This window comes from Polypterus senegalus, chromosome 3 (genome assembly GCF_016835505.1).
Source record: "Polypterus senegalus isolate Bchr_013 chromosome 3, ASM1683550v1, whole genome shotgun sequence".
Taxonomy (NCBI): domain Eukaryota; kingdom Metazoa; phylum Chordata; class Cladistia; order Polypteriformes; family Polypteridae; genus Polypterus; species Polypterus senegalus.
In genome coordinates, this window is record NC_053156.1 from 110,080,490 (window position 1) to 110,102,451 (window position 21,962).

At 36.4% G+C, this 21,962-nt stretch overlaps 1 protein-coding gene across 8 annotated transcripts in view; it reads left to right on the forward strand.

Moving 5' to 3' along the window:
• Window positions 1-21,962, forward strand: part of LOC120525468 (nesprin-1-like) — a 305,232-nt gene that overhangs the window by 255,911 nt on the left and 27,359 nt on the right. For 7 of the 8 annotated variants that reach the window (XM_039747791.1, XM_039747789.1, XM_039747790.1 and 4 more), the window contains 6 exons: window positions 6,713-6,875; window positions 9,967-10,154; window positions 14,703-14,853; window positions 18,660-18,842; window positions 19,574-19,711; window positions 20,548-20,739. In XM_039747791.1, the coding sequence (XP_039603725.1) occupies window positions 6,713-6,875; window positions 9,967-10,154; window positions 14,703-14,853; window positions 18,660-18,842; window positions 19,574-19,711; window positions 20,548-20,739 (1,015 nt within the window). Of the gene's footprint in view, window positions 1-1,417; window positions 1,629-6,712; window positions 6,876-9,966; window positions 10,155-14,702; window positions 14,854-18,659; window positions 18,843-19,573; window positions 19,712-20,547; window positions 20,740-21,962 lie in introns of those variants that run through there. The other variant, XM_039747796.1, reaches the window with a different exon arrangement.

Genomic DNA, 21,962 nt, shown 5'->3' on the forward strand with positions numbered 1-21,962 from the left:
CATTGGGCGATTCTAAATTGTCCTTGGTGTGTGGGTGTATGTGTGTGCCCTGCGGTGGGCTAATGCCCTGCCCGGAGTTTGTTTCCTGCCATGTGCCCTGTGTTGGCTCTGATTGGCTCCAGCAGATCCTCATGACCCTGTAGTTAGGATATAGTGGGTTGGATAATGGATGGATGTTTAGACTAATTATGATGTGTGATTTTATTTATTTTAAGGTTTGAGTCAGCTCTGTGGTTATGACCACTTGATCCAACCTCATGCTGCAAATAACAAAGTTAATAGTCTAAACCTGACACGTGCAGTTTCAAGTACAACAGAGAGCAGTATTGTTAGGTTTGGATGGTGGTGTATTGGTGGGAGATTAAACTTGCAATCTCAAATTGCAATAAATAACTCTGTATGCAGTGTTATCCCACATGGACCATCTTGGAGCCATTACAATATATAGTGAGAGAAATGCTTGATTAAAGTGAAATGTATTGGATGGTAAATTAACCTGGTTTCTTTGTTGATAGATCACACTGTAGTATTTTTTACTACCTGCTCCTTCCTTAAAGCGCCATCAGTGCTGCTTGGGGTGGAAAGACCAAATGTTTTATGCCACAAACCTGCTTTATGGTGAGAGGCATCTATCTGGCCAAATATCAAATATGTGGTTTGAAAAACAAATAGCAAGTGTGCTGTTTAGCTATAAAGTAATACTTTACATTACATCTGTAATTGCATCTTGCCTAAAGAAGGGTCCTGAGCTGCCTCGAAAGTTCACACATTGTAATATTTAAATTATCCAATAAAAGATGTAAGTTTGCTTAACCTCTCATTGCATCCATAATGGCTAACACAGTACAATGCCCTACTACTATTTTTTCCACTTAAAGAGCCATTTTGATAAAACCTAAAACAGACTCATCCGACTGCATATTATCAAATTAGTTTTTATTTGCCTGTTTTCTATTTAGTGTAAATACTAAAATTCAACCAACTCATTGTAACGGTTATTACATTTGTTTAGTTTTAACAGACAATAGCTATCAATGTTTTCTTTTTCCCCACTCTGAGGGGTTGTGGGTGGGAAGTGATCTTGCTCATGTAGTTGAAATCTGTTGGCTGCAATGTCATTAGTCTCATTTGGCAGATGTAGTATGCAGCAGTTCTTTTCCCAGAGTAAAAAAAATGTGTTTTTAAGGCTAAAAGGAGCTGGAGTACAGCAGGCCCTTTCTTTTTTTTTCTCTACATCCTGGAGCCTTTAGCATTTGTTCGCTGGACTATCTGCTGGGTCTAAGAGCTTTATCTCAGGGCCTGTTCTCTTGTGACATTCCTCAACTCACTGGCACATGCTGATGAATGTAAGTTTTATTTAGAAACATGAGCACTTGTCACTCTTAGGCTGTCTGCAGTCGCATTTGTTTACAGGGCAGAAGACAAGTCACTACAATAGTTGACTTACTCTGAGATTAACTTATTATAAGTAGTTTGTAGCAGAAAGACAGACAGCTGGAGTAAACAGTTGTAGTCATTCTAGTTAATGTTAAGAACAGCTCAATGGTGTTGGACTTCAGACGGAAAACAATGGCAAGGAGCCCTAGTCCAGACTCGGATCTTCCAGACTGTGACTGCGACGTGACCAGGCAGGCAGAACTTTTGTTTAAAGTGGGATTTTATTTGTTTATGTCCATAAAGTGTCTCTTTTTAAGGACTATTTTTTATTTAAAATTGACTTTTTTTTTCAAATGCAACATTTAATTTTTGGCTTTATATGTAATCAAATAGTTTAAACTAGATTCAGTCTTTAAATTATGTGACTAATGCATTTGTAGTTACTGTGTTACATTTCTTAAGAATCAGACTTTCCAGTGATTTTAGGGTCATGTGCAAGCTTCATGTGCATGTTTTAAGCATATTTATTTTAAGTTGCATATTTAGCTCTTGTTGTACTACCTTGGTGGAGATATAATACAGTTGTGTTGAGGCATTATCTGGCTATGAAGGAATGATTATTATGATAAGAGTAGACAGAATTTCTAAATGTACATCTCTTATACTAAAACAGCCCAGCCCCATGTTGACATGTGTTACGGCTTTAGCAAAATCTTATGAGGAAGTGTGGAGTTAACTTGAGCTGTAAATACAGTGCGGTTCTAATGTTGTTAAACAAAAGGTAGTCATGATCATGAGGGAAACATTAACAGCATTGTGAGAAGTCTCACATAAATGTCATGTAATGTCTTTTAGGGTTTTCTCACAGCTGTCACTGCATTTTTATTTTGTTTATAATTAAATTTTATTGAAAGTGCATTTCATGTAATATAGTGTATTATGCTTTCACATGAAATATTTAATACTTTGTTAAACTTTTAAAAAGTCATAAAAAATTGTAAAATTCTAATATATTTGATCAGCTTTCTATTGCTAATGTTTTTTTCACATATCCAAAAAACGTACAGGTTAAGTTAAATGGCAACACTAAATTGGTGCAGTACAAATGAGTGTGTGTGCCCGCATATGATGAAACTGGCACCTTGTCTACTGCTGGTTCATGCTTAGACACTAGCTTGATGCCATCCTGAAATGAACAAGTTGGTTAGAAAATATGTGGGTTATTTTGATAGTATTTTTAAGAAGAGATTTGTAATTACTAGTCAAAACATTTTACTGAACTAACATACAGTAACTTTCTCCATCCTATTTAATCTAATTCAGGCCCACAGAGGGGCTGGAGCCTATTCTGACAGCGCTGGGTATAACTCGGGGAACAACACTGGAAGAGGTGCCATCCCATCGCGTTGCATTTTTTCTAGTTATTCTTAGGTTTTGTGTGCAGTAGTACATTAAATTAGCATTATTGCAAAGTAACTTTTATTGTAGTTCTGTGTAGGTACACATAAAATATAATGAATATATATACGTATAACTAGAATTATACATAAAAGTAATACAGTTTGATTCTTGTGTCTTCTCACCGTGAAGAGAGTCATTAACCTCATTCAGACTTGTTATATTTATAGTTATTATGGTTTTTGATGATGGCATTATTTGGGGTTGACAATCTACTGATGCTATGATGTTTGCCTTCATTACATTTTTGTTGCACATTCATTGTTAATTGTATTTAAAACTAATGTACATTAACATGTATTTGTTTATTTACTTGGCTGATAGTTTCATCCAAAAGTCTTAAAAATCTGCCTATCTATAATTTTTCTAAAAGTGGACAACAGGCATGTGACATCTCTTACTCAGTCACTATTACACCGATTATATGAGCAACTTTCTGGCCAATTCTTATTTGTTTGGTAATATTGCCTTCTTTGGCACATTACACATGATTAAATTGTCATTTATTCACCAGCACAGCAAATGACTTGTACACACTAGCTGACCTGCAGAAAAAAGCAAGTGATTATAAATAAAACTGAGAAGGCAAAAAACACCAGTGCCATCACAATATATATATATATATATAATTCCTGCTACATCATACAATATCTGACAACATTATAAAATAAAACAAAGTATGCCATATTGAGCAATATGCACATTACTAAGTAATCTATCCATCCATCCATTATCCAACCCACTATATCCTAACTACAGGGTCACAGGGTTCTGCTGTAGCCAGTCCCAGCCAACACAGGGTGCAAGGCAGGAAACAAACCCTGGGCAGGTCGCCAGCCCATCGCAGGGCATACACACACACCCACACACCAAGCGACAATTTAGAATCGCCAATGCACCTAACCTGTTTGTCTTTGGACTGTGGGAGGAAACCCACACAGACACAGGGAGAACATGCAAACACCACACAGGGAGGACCCGGGAAGCGAACCCAGGTCTCCTAACTGCGAGGCGGCAGCGCTACCACTACGCCACCGTGCCACCCCACTAAATAATCCTTATGTGTGTAATGGTATAGAAGATCTATAATGCAAAAACCCAACCCACTTAGCTGTTCTCTAAATAGGCAAATAATGCTGTTTGTGTTACTTTTGTTAAAATATGTACATCAATTGAAATATTTATAATGTTAAGTCCAGTAGTTATTTATGCCCAGGAACCATTTGGCAGGATGTTAAGTATGCCGATGATATATTTTCTATTTTCCTCCTTCACGGCCCCACGCTGCCTTTTCTTGTACTTTTATCTCACACTTTTAAAACTTTTACACTCACAGTAGAGTGGCAGTTAGCAACCAAACTCTACCTGACAATATTGCAACAAGCATCAAGCACCTTTCTTGGTAAACATGATCTACAGTAAGCACAGAATGCTATTGCCACTATGCTGTTCCAGTTGTGCATTTTAAAATGTATGAGGAATGACACAGAGGCGCTGCTTCCTGAAGAAGGTGAGGTGAAAAGCAATTTTTACTTGAGAAGACGTGTTAGCAGTAGTTAGCACCTCTAGCAGTGTTGGAATGTGTTTGCATCAACCAAATAGTAAATTGTACTCTATTGAGTAAAGAAGGCACAAGCATCATTTTTGTGCACGTTTTTTTTACAAATAAACACATTACTGCTTTGTTACAATAGGAAATTACATTTTCAGACATAGTTCCATTGCTTGACATGTTTTCTGTTTTCATGATATACATGCCAGCCTTGCATGCTCACCAGTAACGCACCTCTGTGGTCCTCAGATCTATACAGATGTAACCACAAGGCTCTGACTTCCTCTTCAGCAGGAAGCCATTGTAGCAGTATTTGTATAACTAGCAAAAACAACAAAAATGCAGATTATTTTGGAGATGTAGGAGGAAAATATTTATGGAGATTTTGTTGCAAAATCCAAGTACTGTAATTATTAATTGATTATACGATAAACATTTGTTTTAGGTGAAAGCATAAGTCTTTTAATAGTATAGATGCTGTTGAAATGCTAAATTGTCAGGCAGTTAAGAATGAAGAGTTTGGTCAGATTTAGTGAGATTAAAATAAAGAAGAACAAACGTTATGCTCTGTAACCTCTGCATGTAGTCCAGTTTAGTCACAGATGGTTTTCTTGTTCTAAAGGAGGTCAACATCTAATCCTGTGTTTAGCTTTTAATGTGTAAAGTTCTTGTAATTTAAATATTTTTAACAAAAAAATTTCGAAGTTTGTAAAGCAAGCCTTTCATCCACATTACTGTAGATTCTAGAACTGAAATTAATTGCATTCAATAGAATCCACTTTCTTGGTAAATCTTAAATGCTCAGCTAACTGACTTTTAAATGATAAGAAAAGGGAGAGCATATCATTCCCCATTGAATTCAAGTCAGAAAAGTGTGCAGATAAAAACCACAATAGTAGTCAGTGTTAAACAGATACATATCTTCTGAAAGCATCAACAAACTTTCTTTTATATAGTGCTTTACATTTTGCAGGCATGTTCAAGAAAATGATGCAGCACTGTTCAGTTTTCTGCAGGTTGGCCGTTGGCAGCCTAAATTAATTTTCTGGGTCATACTATGAGTCAATGGGAAACTGAAACCTCCAGTTTACGGGCCATGAGGACACACTGCCTGTTTTCCTTTTAGTGAAAAGACAGAGGGAATTCCACCCTGAAGATATTGTTGAAATTGATGAGAGGTTTAGAGTATATGGGCAAAGTAAAAGACTTTGTTATTTTATGTCTTATTTGTGTCACAGTGTGTTCAGCAGAACTTAATAAGCTGGTGTGTGGAGTTTGCATGTTTGCATTATTTTTGTCTACTTGGATTTTTCTGTTGGTATGTCAGTTTTCACTCACACAACAATGATATGCATTTTTGATTAACTTGTCATCTCTAAATTGGCTAAGTATGAGTGAGTGTGTGTGTATATGTGATGTGTACTACAGTGGACTAGTGCCCTGTCCAGCATCGGTCTTCCCTTCAACCCTAAACTGAATAAACTGCTTTAGAAGTGAATGGATGGATCAAGCTCTTGCTAAAGAGATCCAACCAAGCAATCTATTTTATTCAGCACCTTTCTATGTTAAAAGCACTTTACAATACACAGTTATAGTACAGTTGTTACAGGCAGGATAAGTGGCTAATTTAGTGAGGCAGTGACATTGAACTGAACCAGTAACCTCAAGATTCACAGTGGAACACTTTAGACATTAAGCCACACTGCGTAAGAGACTATTTTTATAGCCCAGTACTCTTGTTCAGAAGCACTGCCCCTGCAATAACACATGATAAATGGAATTAATCAGGAGTTAAAGAAAAAGTCACAAATTTGCTAGTTTGTTTTCTGGAAACATGGACTTTTTATGACTATTAACATTATATTCAAATATAATTGCAAGTTATGCCAAATCACTATATGTTGCAGTGTGTCAGTGGTTATTCTGTACTGTGACACTGAACATTCTTCACTGCCAAAGGCTCCCAATTGATATTTGCCTTTTCAGTTTTTAAAAAAAATTTTGATGCACATCTAGGATTAAAGCTATAGAAAGAGAAACACAAGAAAGTAAACAAAGTCAAATGTAGACAGAAAGCTACCCTTAGATTGTTTGCTTAAGAGAACTGGTTCTGTGTAGCAGAGTGTGCTGAAAACAGGTAATTCTTATTTAGGCACAATAGAAAATACAGGATTTGGAAAAAAATACTTTTAAACCGTTACATAACAGCAAATGGACAAGTATTCTGGCATTTTAACTTGCAATGAAGGCAGCGGCAGACTTTTATATTTCAGTAAGAATGGACCTGCTTGATGTTATCTTAGTAATCTCCCTTTCTTCATGCAGGGTAAAGAAGCTCAGAGAAACGCTTGTGGCTGTACAGCAGTTGGATAAGAATATGGGCAGCCTAAGATCATGGCTTGCTCACATCGAAACAGAACTTTCAAAGCCAATAGTCTATAACACATGCAATCTCAGTGAAATAGAGAAGAAGCTCAATGAGCAACAGGTAAGAAACAGAATAAAAAGCATTCTGAACAGCCTTATAAAATAAGCATGCATTGTACTGATAGAGATATAGATATTGATATAGATCTACTTGTTAATGTAATGTTGTTAATGTTTTTAAAAAAAGGAACCATATGTATATTTTATCATTATAATTATCAATTTTATGAATCTGCCTTGTACATTTAAATATCATAGTAAAAAAAAATTACAATGAAAACAGGAAATTCTTTTAGAGAAACCGCAACACTAGCAATGGGGAGAATCTTTGTGTATATGTTAACTATGACAGTCACCGTTTATGGTACTGGATACCCTTGAAAAATGGAGCCAGTTAAAATCTGTATATATCAATTTTAATTCAATAATTTCTCAGCACTGTATTGTAGGGATTTGGGGCTGCACTGGGAGCTGAGAAGTGAACAGCCTGATACAGAATACCAGTCTATCACAGGGTACAGTGACACAAAGTAATACGTACAGGCTTATTTAGAGTGCTTAGTCACCATTACCTGCAAGTCTTTCGAATGTGAGGAGCAAGTGGAGAAAAATACATGCAAATATAGGGAGACTGAGGAAATTTGAGTGAATACCAGTTTCCTGGAGCTTTAAGGCCACCTGAAACAGACTACAGTACTATGTTTGCTTCATGCACTTCAGTCTCAAATGATTACTATGACCTCAGTCATCACCAAGCTTACACAATTATATAAATTACCTGAGACTCCAACATTCACATGTTGATGTCACATCTGTTATAATCAGCAAGATGACAGTCTCAGCTTTGCAGGTTTTAGGGCATCTTTAATCATGTGGTTAATTCATATTTATTTAGTTTACAAGTCAGATATACTTCCTCAGTTTAAATAGGGCTAGCAAGCTGTGTCCTTGCCTCACAAATTACATTTGCTGCAATTGGACTCTTACTTTCCTTCAGTTATCTTTAGGAAAAAATAATCAAGTGTGAATAAGGACACATTCCCTGGCTCCAGACGTCTGTAACCCAATCTCATGACCTACTTATTCAGATTTATTATCATACAGTAATATTAATGTTTTAATGCAGCACTACCACCCAGACTCTGTGTTTTAAGCATGCCATTGCAGTCCTGATAACAGACAGACTGCATTTCTTTCTATTTTCAGCTGTCACTTTACAAAGAAAAAAAGCAGAAAACCTGAAAACATGAAAGTACTTTAAATTTAACATTGCTTGCCATCAGAATAAATAAGGTTTTTGAAAGTGAATGAGCAATGTAAAAATAGACAGAGTGGAATAATTCTAAAAATATCTTAAACCCAGCAGGTCAATACATCAAAGTACAAGACAAATTTGGGTAAGAATAACTCCACAGCAGCACATAAAATGTTGCTGATAGAAAAACAAATAAATGGATTTCCAGCAAGGCTTTTTTTATAGATTAGTTTTAGAAAGGTGTAATAAAGAGAAAAGAAAAAAACGTTCCAGGGACATATGTTTTGAGTTTCAGAGACATGGTCTTATATGGTAAAATATGGTCGGAAATTGATGGATGCATTACTATAGTGATTAATATAGTGTTCTACAGGTATATATATATATATATATATATATATATATATATATATATATATATATATATATATATATATATATATATATATATATATATATATATATAAAATAATAAGATAAAATTCATTTTTAGCAGACCTTCTTCAAAAGTATCATAACAATCACATATAACAAATATGTATTTGTGCAGTGTGACAACCCTGACAACTTAGGTACCTTTCTAATATCAGTGAATCAAATGTGGAGAGTGAGCCACAACCTTGTGGCTTATAGTCCTGTGCATTAAAGGAAATGCATTTGGATGGACATAAGTAACAAAGGACTACTTACTCAATGGGAAAGCTTCAGCTAGCATATTCACACAAGTTTTTCATACCTACAGTATGTATGCTACAGTATGTCTCAGTCCTTTTTTGGCAGCACCAAACAAGTGTTTGTGCTACTTTAATCGGTGTCTCTAAATAACCCCTGTTATGAGTTGCATGGCTTTAAAAATGTTCTGGTGTCCCATTTTTACTTGGGACAGGCTTTGTACTCAGTTTCGCTTTTGTTGGCTCCTGCTCCCTTTAACCCCCTAGTAGAAACACGGGCTAGATGACTGGTTGGATAGGGGAACAGACAATCTGCAGGCAGTAGCCACAAGAGTGCAAACACTTAAAACAGGTCAACCTATTGAAAGAACTGATTAATGCTCTGTCGGATGCCATTTGTTTCTTCTCTAAATGTCAGCTAAGGAGACCATATCTGTGGATAATTTATTGTCATGCTTATCAAACCACCTAATGGTGGCATTCATCCAGAAAGATGCTTATCCAAATGTGAAATAAGTGGTGAAAGATGGGACAAAGTAGAGAACTGCACTGAATATGCCTGAACAGTGCCTGAAAAATGCAAGTCGCACTATGCAGAACCACTAGTGTCCTTCATAGGTATAAATAAGAGCTTGGTCTTATAGATTCTGTGCTGTGTGTATAGTGAGAGATCGTTTATCTGATCATATCCAGTCTTTCCTCCTCACCTCTCTATTCAAAGATGTGCATCAGCAACATTTCTTTCTATAGCACATTTTCATAGACAAAATGTAACTCAAAGTGCTTTACAAGAAGTTAAAGAAAAAAATTACAAAGCATAAATTAAATGTAAAAAGTAATACATAATAAAAAATAAATAAATACAAACTTAATACAGATATTCAGGTAATTTAATTGCTAAACCTAATTTTAAGTCTAATGATTGTAACAATAAGTCCAATGCTATGGTCATATGGCCAGGGAGGACAGGAAAACAAGAACTCCAGCCAGCGAGGTGTTAGACAATTTAAACTTGCAGGGAATCCAAAATAAAATATAGTATATCAAACAAGGGTGTATGATTTTTAATATGTAATATTGATCATTGTTCTTCTGTATATTTGCATAGTTTTGTTTTATACAAAATAATATAAAATAAGATTGTATAAAATTAAACTGATCAGTGAAGCAAGTTAATTCAGACCTGAGTGGAAACTCATGTTGGCAGTAAATTCTTCTTTCTTTAGGAACTACAAAGAGATATAGAGAAGCACAGCACAGGGGTAGCCTCAGTTCTTAACCTTTGTGAGGTCCTTCTGCATGATTGTGATGCTTGTGCTACTGAAACTGAATGTGACTCCATCCAGCAAGCCACTCGTAGCCTGGACAGAAGGTGGAGAAACATCTGTGCCATGTCCATGGAGCGGAGACTCAAGTAAGTACTGTGATAAACTTAATTCACTGTTCTGTGATACGCAAAAGTGACAAAATATTTGAAAGATAAGTGCACAGAGAAATGAAAAGATTGTGTACACCAAGCAGTCCAGTAGTTAACACTGTTGCCTCATAATCCCTCCTGGACTAGTCACTGTTAATGAAGAGTATTGTATATTCTCCTTATATTTGTGTTAGTTTCTCCAAGGACTCTATTTTCCTGGCATACCTTTTTAAAGACATGTGTTAGGTCAGCTGTCCTTATTTGAATGAGTTTGCCCTGGAATGGATGAATATTTTGGAATAAAATTTGAGTTAATCCTATTCTTCCCTAGTTAAATTATTTAATGTTAGCTGTGTTACCCAGCTTTACCCTGGAATTTCCTAAGACAGTGGTGATAACATCTGTACTTCTACTTTAAAATTTGACACGAAATTACCTATGATTATTCTTTTTGTTACAAAATGATGTATTTTGAAAAACAAAATGATATTTCCTTATAGCGCTGAGAAAATGTTCTGAGTTGAGAAACAAAACACTAACTTTTTAATAGGCTATGGCAAGTCTTCATAAGGTTATAATTTGATTTTTCCACTTTTGCAACACATTCCAGATGCTTCATCAGTCCTTTTCAATGCACAACAATATGAACATTTAACAATGGACCCTATAAGAATGTCATTGTCAGATTTATAATCGATGAGTGAATACTATTTAAATCCATCATTGCAATTTTTGGCAAATATATTCTTTGATTTGTTGGTCATATACAGTGGTGTGAAAAACTATTTGCCCCCTTCCTGATTTCTTATTCTTTTGCATGTTTGTCACACAAAATGTTTCTGATCATCAAACACATTTAACCATTAGTCAAATATAACACAAGTAAACACAAAATGCAGTTTTTAAATGATGGTTTTTATTATTTAGGGAGAAAAAAAATACAAACCTACATGGCCCTGTGTGAAAAAGTAATTGCCCCCTTGTTAAAAAATAACCTAACTGTGGTGTATCACACCTGAGTTCAATTTCGTAGCCACCCCCAGGCCTGATTACTGCCACACCTGTTTCAATCAAGAAATCACTTAAATAGGAGCTGCCTGACACAGAGAAGTAGACCAAAAGCACCTCAAAAGCTAGACATCATGCCAAGATCCAAAGAAATTCAGGAACAAATGAGAACAGAAGTAATTGAGATCTATCAGTCTGGTAAAGGTTATAAAGCCATTTCTAAAACTTTGGGACTCCAGCGAACCACAGTGAGAGCCATTATCCACAAATGGCAAAAACATGGAACAGTGGTGAACCTTCCCAGGAGTGGCCGGCCGACCAAAATTACCCCAAGAGCGCAGAGACGACTCATCCGAGAGGTCACAAAAGACCCCAAGACAACGTCTAAAGAACTGCAGGCCTCACTTGCCTCAATTAAGGTCAGTGTTCACGACTCCACCATAAGAAAGAGACTGGGCAAAACGGCCTGCATGGCAGATTTCCAAGACGCAAACCACTGTTAAGCAAAAGAACATTAGGGCTCGTCTCAATTTTGCTAAGAAACATCTCAATGATTGCCAAGACTTTGGGGAAAATACCTTGTGGACTGATGAGACAAAAGTTGAACTTTTTGGAAGGCAAATGTCCCGTTACATCTGGCGTAAAAGGAACACAGCATTTCAGAAAAAGAACATCATACCAACAGTAAAATATGGTGGTGGTAGTGTGATGGTCTGGGGTTGTTTTGCTGCTTCAGGACCTGGAAGGCTTGCTGTGATAGATGGAACCATGAATTCTACTGTCTACCAAAAAATCCTGAAGGAGAATGTCCGGCCATCTGTTCGACAACTCAAGCTGAAGCGATCTTGGGTGCTGCAACAGGACAATGACCCAAAACACACCAGCAAATCCACCTCTGAATGGCTGAAGAAAAACAAAATGAAGACTTTGGAGTGGCCTAGTCAAAGTCCTGACCTGAATCCAATTGAGATGCTATGGCATGACCTTAAAAAGTCGGTTCATGCTAGAAAACCCTCAAATAAAGCTGAATTACAACAATTCTGCAAAGATGAGTGGGCCAAAATTCCTCCAGAGCGTTGTAAAAGACTCATTGCAAGTTATCGCAAACGCTTGATTGCAGTTATTGCTGCTAAGGGTGGCCCAACCAGTTATTAGGTTCAGGGGCAATTACTTTTTCACACAGGGCCATGTAGGTTTGGATTTTTTCTCCCTAAATAATAAAAACCATCATTTAAAAACTGCATTTTGTGTTTACTTGTGTTATATTTGACTAATGGTTAAACGTGTTTGATGATCAGAAACATTTTGTGTGACAAACATGCAAAAGAATAAGAAATCAGGAAGGGGGAAAATAGTTTTTCACACCACTGTAGATGCTTCTTTGTTCATATCAATATGTTTTGTGGAATGTTTAGTAACAGCAGTTCTGTGAATTTCTGGATGTTTATGCATGTATTTAGTAACTGCCAATCTGCTAATTTTGGGATTTTTTTATGTACATTATATGTAGCAACTGCAAGTCTGTTCACTTTATGATTTTTTTGTGTATATGTAGCAGCCGCAACTCTGTTGCTCTCATGACTTTTTGTGCATATTTATCTGCAGATTTAATTGATTTTGTCTGGTATTGCCTGTATATCTAGTACGGCACTTATACTTTCCTGTTTTATTAGTACAGTTTTGAGATAATATGGTCACATCATGATTTGGTGCAACCAATTTTGAGTTTGAGCAAGATCAATAGTAGTAACAGTTTCATAAACCTTCAAATGATATCTGCATTTACCCCAAAATTAGGAAATAATACATAATTTCTGTATATTTCAAATATACTTGTATAAATTTCTGATTCAACTAACAATTTGCAAGCAGCAGCATAGGTTACAACATTTTTGCCACCATTTATGTTATATGAGAAAAGTAGGTATTGCTCCCACTGTCTTACTACAAATTGTACAATTTGATGACGAATTTCTAAACTTAATACATATGTACAATATTCACATAATTATATATATTATAATACGGTGTTGAAGTGGGATTTTGTCAATCAAAATAGATTCCACTTTAATTGATCAAAACCAATTTAGAAGTTGAAACAGGCATTGCTAATTGAAGCAACAAATTTTTTAGCAAAACTTTCCTCCCTTCATTTCACAGTTTCGTCTGCATGGGGGTGACGTGCACATGTCAATACCATGTCTTTTTCTTATTTAAGACGCCTTCTCTTCTTCACTTGTCAGTCCCACCGTGTTGCTCAGTGGTTCTGTTCATCTACACAGCTGATGAGTTCTGCTGTATACCTTCATAGGCAGACTCCGGCATGTATCATATAGGCTGCAGGGCAGCTGCTGCTCTTTGTCTTCGGGTTTCTGTCAGTGCTGCACGGCACATCAGCATAATGTACTCAGTACAGTATTATTATCAACAGATATGGACAAATAAAAGTCGGTCAGCTAATTTTCATTTTTCTATATAATCACCAAATTTTAGTCAAATCAGTCAAAGCTCTTTTGAGATTTTGGGGTATTTAGACGTTCTGTTGTTCGGAGATTTTTATACCTAAATATTGACTCAAGACAAATCTGATCTGGACAAAACATGTTAAATTACCTGAAACATGTTTATGTTTGTTTATTATGTTTTAAAATTTTTATTTATTTTCTTTATTGCAGTGCATTTATGAAAGAAAACTGCTGGGAGACTTTATTAGAGATGTTTTCAAATATTTTGACTGAAACCAAGATAAGGCTTGAATTTGGCATGTGGCCACCAAAGTAGTATATTAGATTAGATTAGATTAGATCAGATAAACTTTATCAGTCCAAAGGTGAAATTTAGAATATATAAGAGACACATTCTAGACTGTTAGTTGTCAATACTGAATTATGAATCAAAGACCAATACAGACAGGAAAATAATCAGTGAATTAATTAGAACTTAGATTTAATTTGCTTGTTCTTTTTTTTTTTTTTTTTTTAAAGAAGTGATTGCTGTTGAGCTCCAAAGGTGCAAAATTCATTTTGTTATGCTTAGTAAAAAACAATTAAGTGGTGTATTTATTGCCTTTGAAACTGATCCAGTTAGCTTGAGGTCAGTATGAAGCTGTCTTGGATGTCTCTGGGTTACTTGTGACACATTTCAGTATATGGGCAACTGGCTTCAGCAGAGGACAGTGAAGGTGGTCTTTTTAGTGAAAATGTATAGCTTCTCAATATTATTTTATCTAAACTGAATAAAAGCCACATCAGTAAATTAAATAGTTTTTATTCAAGACTTTCTAAGTTATATTAGCTAATAGAATCAGCACAAAGGAATGAAGCCTATTCTTAAATAAAAGCAGCATTATTCTGCAGTTGTTTCAACAGCTGAACTTAATAGCTGTCAATGTCAAATTTAACACACATTTTCCGTGAAGCTGTTGACTGGACTAAGTCAGTTAATGTTGTTTTATTTACTGTTTTTGTTTTTCTATCACTCCTTTTACCCCAGGCTTGACTTGTAATAAATTTCTGCTGTTTCTTTGTGTTTGTTCAGGATTGAAGAAACCTGGAGGTTATGGCAAAAGTTCCTTGATGACTTTTCTCGTTTTGAAGACTGGCTTAAAATGTCAGAGAAGACTGCAGCCATCCCCAACTCTTCTGGAGTAATTTATACTGTAGCCAAAGAAGAGATGAAGAAGTTTGAGGTAATTCTAACAGTGCAGGCAGCTCTCAAGTGCTGCTGGCTCAAATTACTAAAACCAGTTTGTGCTGGTCACTTCCACATTGCAGAGCATAAAGTTAAGTGCGACTGATGTGGACATATTACAGCACAGAGCAGCTGTGTCACAGCCGGTTCCATCTGCTTTTTAGAAAATGTCAACATGGTTTGCTTTTTTTCCATTCAATGCTAAATCATCAGTGTAGCTATGAAACTTTGTCATTGCCAGTTTTATTTTTAACTTGGACTAAAGCCACTTAAATCATGTAGTACCTAAGCAGAATCATTCTTTTTCAGAAGGCTGCTTGTTTTTTAGTTAAACAACTTCATGCATCGCAAATATGTTGAATGCTTTTCCACTCAAATTTTCAGAAAAAACATTTTTGCTGCGTGTAAAATTATGCTCGCCCTAATTAGGTTGTAATAATGAAATATTTTTAGAGGCTTATTTATTTTGTATCTTCAGTATTGCTTTCTTTCCTGAATCTTGCAGCCACAGTATTGACGCTTTTATACTTTTCTTAAATTAATACCACATGTATGGTATTGCTTTTACATGACTGGTCTTTATTAAAGAAATGTTTACACCACTTAGGTTTTAGAGTAAAATCAGTTATTAATATGCTTAAAAGCAATTAAAACTTCACATTCCTAACAAGTATAATACCCTGCAGTACATATGTTTCATATAAGTCACGAGCAGCTCTGTTTCTCATATTTTGCACAGGTTCCATTGCACATAAACTGCAACAGTGAATATTTTTCCAGGGAATTCATCTGACTCAGTCAGTTTTGGTCCAGGTTTTTAGGGACATCCCCATGCATCCATACATCCATAATGTTAATTTCTTTCTCTCCACTCAAACTATAATGAATATTTCAAAGCCCATTGACAACATCAAACTCTACAGTGATATGGAAGAATTCTTCAGAAAACTCAGACTAAAATAATTTTTCCACAAGAAAGAAAATGGCAACACGCAGGAACCAACAATAAGCAGTTACAACAACCCCACCAGTAAATCTACATGGACACCAGAATCTGGCAGAAACTCCACCCTGGATAACTGCTTCCGACAGAGAGTGAAAACAGGGATCTTAAACAGGCAGCAAAATCGGATAGAAAACATTACTGGGGATGAGCAGAGAGCCATACATTCACTAAGGGAAAATATAGAAATCATTATCAAACCAGCAGACAAAGGGGGTGCTTTAGTCATCATGAACACATCAGATTATATACAGGAGGCACAAAGACAATTGTCCAATACTATGCATTATCACAAACTGCAAGAAGACCCAACAGATCTCTACAAAAAGGAACTAAAAAAGATAGTAAGTAGCTTACTTCTTGACATCAAGGATCATGTAAACAGTTTAATTCCTGATAACCCCAAAATGGGTTACTTCTACATGTTTCCTAAAATCCACAAAGAAGGGAACCCAGGAAGGCCTATCATCTCAGGAATTGGCTCCCTTACAGAAAAGGTTTCAGGCTGGGTGGAACACATTCTTAAACCCGTCGCCCGCAACACAGCCACCTACATCCAGGACACCACTGACTTCTTAAAAAATCTGTCTGCTTTAGGCCCCTTACCTGAGAGAACCTTACTGGCCACAATGGATGTTGAGGCTCTGTACACAAACATCCCCCACGATGATGGCATATTGGCATGTGAAACATACCTCAGACAACATGATTTACCCACAAAGTCAGTAATAGAAATGATAAAATTCACTCTTAACACATAATCTATTCTAGATTGCTACTTGCAACAAATGGGGACTGCAATGGGCTGTCGGTTTGCACCTCACTATGCAAACCTATTTATGTCAAAGTTGGAAGAAGATTTCATGTCAATGTGCATCTTAAAACCAATGTTATATCTCAGTTACATAGATGACATCTTCATAATCTGGACTGCCAGTGAGAAGGACCTCCTCCATTTTCATAATGAATATAATTCTTTTCACCCCAACATAAAGCTGAAGCTGAATTACTCAAAAACAGAAGTCAGCTTCCTTGACACCACTGTTCAACTAAAAAGCAACACCCTTGCAACTTCTGTTTTTCACAAACCAACAGACAGACGGACCTACCTAAGAAGTGACAGCTTCCACCCCAAGCATATAAGACACTTCATTATTTTTAGCCAAGCAATTCGGTACAATCGTATTTGCTTAGACCCGACAGACCGGGATCAACAACTGCAGGAGCTCAGACAAGATTTCATCAAACAAGGTTATACCCCCAAAACAACAGACACTCAAATAGGAAGAGCTACTGCCATACCCAGAGACAACCTTCTGGAATATAAAAACAAAGACAACAAGAACCGTATCCCCCTTGTTGTCACCTACAACCCACATCTTGAAACACTTCGAAAAATTATAAAAGAACTTTACCAATGCTAAACAACGACCAAACACTGAAAAATTTATTTCCTGAACCTCCCCTCCTGGCATACAGACAACCACCAAACCTTCAGCAACTTATTGTCCGAAGCTCCCTAAATGAACTGACAGCAAATGGCACATCTCCCTGCCTACAGAAAAGATGTAAAACGTGTGCCCACATCTACAATACAGACCGTATAGTTATACCACACTGCATACTTGAACATCACATAAAGGGATCATCTTCCTGCAGATCATCCAATGTTGTCCACCTAATTCTCTGCATTAAATGTCCTGACACTGCACTCTATGTGGGAGAAACTGGACAAACACTCCGCCAGAGAATGAATTTGCACAGATTCCACATTAAACATGGCAACACAGATGTTCCTGTAGCGGCCCACTTCAACAGCCATGGACACTGTGAGAGGGACTTTCAAGTCACAGTGCTTATGGGCAACTTCAAAACACAGCAAGAGAGAAAAGAATGGGAAGTTAAGCTCGTGTTAAAATGTAATACATTACAGCACGGCTTGAATAGAGACAAGAGTTTTATAGCCAGGTATGAGGACTGTTTGCGTCTCTCAGACTGACACAGATAACCTGTCAACAGAGCCACATTGTTTTGAAAAACTTCAAAGGACTTTGTTGGACAGTTATCTTATCCAAAAATCTCTTGACCATACATTGTTCTTCTCTCTCTTGTTAAATTAATCTTAGCCTGAGTGAACCTATTAATTTTTCACATTTAAGATTTTTCCTTTAAAGATTTACCATTGTTGTTTCTTGTCCTAGTGTGTGGATATAAACACAGGAAACTTCAGTTTCTGTATTACATCTTGCCTGAAGAAGGGGCCTGAGTTGCCTCGAAAGCTTGCATATTGTAATCTTTTTAGTTAGCCAATAAAAGGTGTCATTTTGCTTGGCTCTTCTCTAGAGAGCAGAAAATAATTGTTCGCCGTTATGAATTTATTCTGGCCCTAAATACATCTTTGATCAGAAGGCGCGCAGGCCATGCTTAATCAAAGATGTCTTTAAATTATTACTATCAAGGAAGCATTATTGCTCAGAATAATTACCATTTAACTGTTCCTAAACCAATCAAAAGGTTTGATACACCCCCAGCTTCTCCTATAGTTCCACACCCTATACCAAAACTTACTTTGAATAAGAAGATGTTGAATGTTATCCATGATGGCATACTGGCTATGTGTTTACTTGGTGGTGTGAATTATTTTATCTTTTGTTTCTCTTACTTATAATGTTGAGGTGATCTTGGCTATTGTGTATTGTGCTGTTGTGCGGTAAGGTGTAACACCACTGCTGTTTATTAAATTCAGCTTAGATCACATCATAAGCAGACACATCAGCTTCACTGATTTTGTTCTGTCACAGGCATTTCAACGACAGGTTCATGAGAGCTTGACACAGCTAGAGCTTATCAACAAGCAGTATCGCCGTCTGGCTCGAGAGAATCGCACAGACTCTTCTTGCAAGCTCAAACAGATGGTGCATGATGGCAATCAAAGATGGGACAATCTTCAGAAAAGAGTAGCCTCTATTTTGCGAAGGCTAAAGGTACAATGTTTAGAACTCATGTAAAGCCATAAAAATTACATTTTACATCATAGTAACTAATGCTTGCCCGTCTCACAGTGTTTCTGCTAGAACATTGACTGCATATAAAAACAATCTAAAGCTGTGTGTGACACATCCTTTATATGTGATAGACTGGATTAATCCTGACTGCAAGGCAGTTCTTGGAATGTGTACTCATATCCAGAAGTAAAAGCTTCGGTGAGAAGATGCAAAAAATTTAGTGCCTACAAAAATTTTACAAAAAAATACTGAGTGCTGCTTCTTCCTTATTCTACTGATTGGATGCAAATTTAGGCTTGTTCACTATCTTTATTGAGATTGCACAGAGTCAACAGGGGTTTTCCTAATGGATACTTTGTTTTTCCTCCAACATGCCAAGTAAATCTTGTTCACTTAATGGTGATTCCATACTGGCTTTGTATAATTGTGGTTGGATGAGAATGTGCCCTACAGCTGATTCCTGCCTTGTGCTAAATGCAGCTGGAATATTGGAATCTGAAAGTGAAGAAGGACCAATAAAATGTTTTAATGTCCTTTGAAGAAGTAATAACTCATGAAAAGTTGATTTACTTAAACAGTTGCAAAGTAATTTTTACAAAAATGTTTAATTTATTTTATATTGCTCAGTTTCAGGGTTCTTATTTTGGTTGGTACAAGTGAATGTCTTTACCTGAAATGCTTGTGAATGGCTAATTACTTCTTTATTGCAGCACTTTATAAGCCAAAGGGAAGAGTTTGAGACAGCCAGAGACAGCATACTGGTGTGGCTCACAGAAATGGACCTTCAGTTAACAAATATTGAGCATTTCTCAGAATGTGATGTCCAAGCCAAAATAAAACAGCTCAGGGTAAGATACTCTTTTATTGTCTTCTCTGTTAAACTGCTACAAACAAGCAAGTATACATAATATGTGGGCCAAGAATTCAAGGACTTTATTTCAAATAAGATGATGAAATAAAATCCTTGAATCTTTGAACACTTGGGCATATCTGAAGTTACTCACATACAGTGGGAGTACCAATCTAGTTCTTTTTCACTTGTTTTGTTCTCCCATATACTACTATACTATTATTATTATTATTATTATTATTATTATTATTATTATTATTATATATACTACTGTAAAGTTAATTATGAGTACTCCATGTTTTTCTTGCTTGTTTCATAGAACATAATCTTGCATTTTGCACTACACATTTTTAATCATTTGTCACCTTTAAAAGCCTTGCAATCAGTTTATCTCTGGAATGGTAACAATTGTTTGGCTAACCATTTAGTTTGGAAGCATTAATTACTACAGTTTACATTAATTTCCCTTTTTTGTGCTTTAATTCTGATAACAAGCCTCATGATAATTTGCATCTGTTATGTTTGCCATTGAAATATTGATGCTTTAAATCTGGAGAGTAGAAGCAAGATGATTTGATGGAATATACCAGAAAGTATTTGAAGAGCCTCAGAAAAGAAAGCGGACTATATTATGTTGATACCTTACACTAGAATCATTAATCAGACAAATCTTTTACTAGTACAAAATGTCCATTAATCCTAAGAATGATTGTTTCAAAAACTTCCAGCCATTAAAGGTCTTTGGGTTTCTTGACTCTTTTACTATTTTTATTTATTTTTGAATCGTTCAGTTTGATTTTTGACACCTGACTTGCATATTTCCACTTTGGACAGGCATTCCAAGAGGAGATTGCACTAAACAGAGGTAAAATAGACCATATATTCCAACAAGGTGAGCTGCTGATTGAGAAAAATGAGCCTTTAGATGCTGCTGTCATTGAGGAAGAGTTGGAGGAAGTACAGCGATACTGTGATGAGGTGTTTGGACGCGTAGAACGCTACTACAAGAAGCTTATGCGACTTCCAGTAAGTTTACTGATTGTTGAGATTTTCTGTCTATGCTTAAATTATAAGCACTTTTAACTCAGATTACAAGATATCCCTTTTTATGCAAGGTTCTGATCCAGACAGAAGTTCACTTTCACAATAATGTTTACAAAAATAGGCTAGCTCTACTTTTCAAGTACAAACGTCAAAAAACTAATACATCAAAGGAATGTGTACAATATATAAAGAAATATACATTTATTTTAAAGAGAACATGCAGTAATTTTTGAGAATATGCTGACTGTATACAGACAGTTAACAGACCAGGAGACAAGCCTAGCCTCCACAAACTGTGATTCAGCAGTATCAGCCACTGCTATGCTTAGAAAATTATGAAAATAGTTAATTAGAGTTAATAGTTAAAGAGGGAAACAGATTTTATACACCATGATTTTCTGTTCCAGTACAGCTACAAGCATCAAATCTCATCTTTCTAACACCAGCAGTTTTGGTTGTAAAGATGTACAAGGAAAATGTCAAACAGAAAAATCACTCGACCACCAGTGATTAATAACAAAATGTCAAAAATAACAATGATTGAACACAGAACAAAATGATGTTAAAAGGAATGTTCTGAATACACAGGGAAAATAACCTTATTGCTTAGAAATGATCCATCCATCAATTTTCTGCTATTTATCTGGGATCGGATCATGGGGGTAGAGGTTTAAGAAAAGATGCCCAGACATTTTTTTCCCCAGCACCTCCTCCAACTTCCCTGGGTAGATATCGAGGTGTTCCGAGGTCAGTTCAGAGATATCATCTCTAAAGTGTGTCCTAGTTCTGCCCTGAGGTCTCCTTCTGGTTGGACATGCGTGAAACACCTCCCCATGGAGGTGTTCAGGAAGGATCCTAATAACATGCCTAAATCACCTCAAGTGGCTCCTTTCAATTCCCTACATGAATCACTCCCTTGTTTTAGTGGAGGGATTTGTGTGTCCCAGTGATCCTAGGAGCTGTTTTTTTCCAGGGCACTTGTCTCTGGTAGGGTTACCCAAGGCATACTGGTCCTAGGTGAGGGATAGGACTAAGTGCAGTTCATATTGACCTCTATTGAAATTCAAACCATTGACTCAGTAACCTTGCCCGAAAAGGGAAACCAGGTCTGGGGTGGGGATGGGATTGCTCATGGCTCCACTCTCCCCTGGGCCCACCACCTGCAGGAGGAGCCATACGAGTCTGGTGCTTTGAGCTTGGGTGAC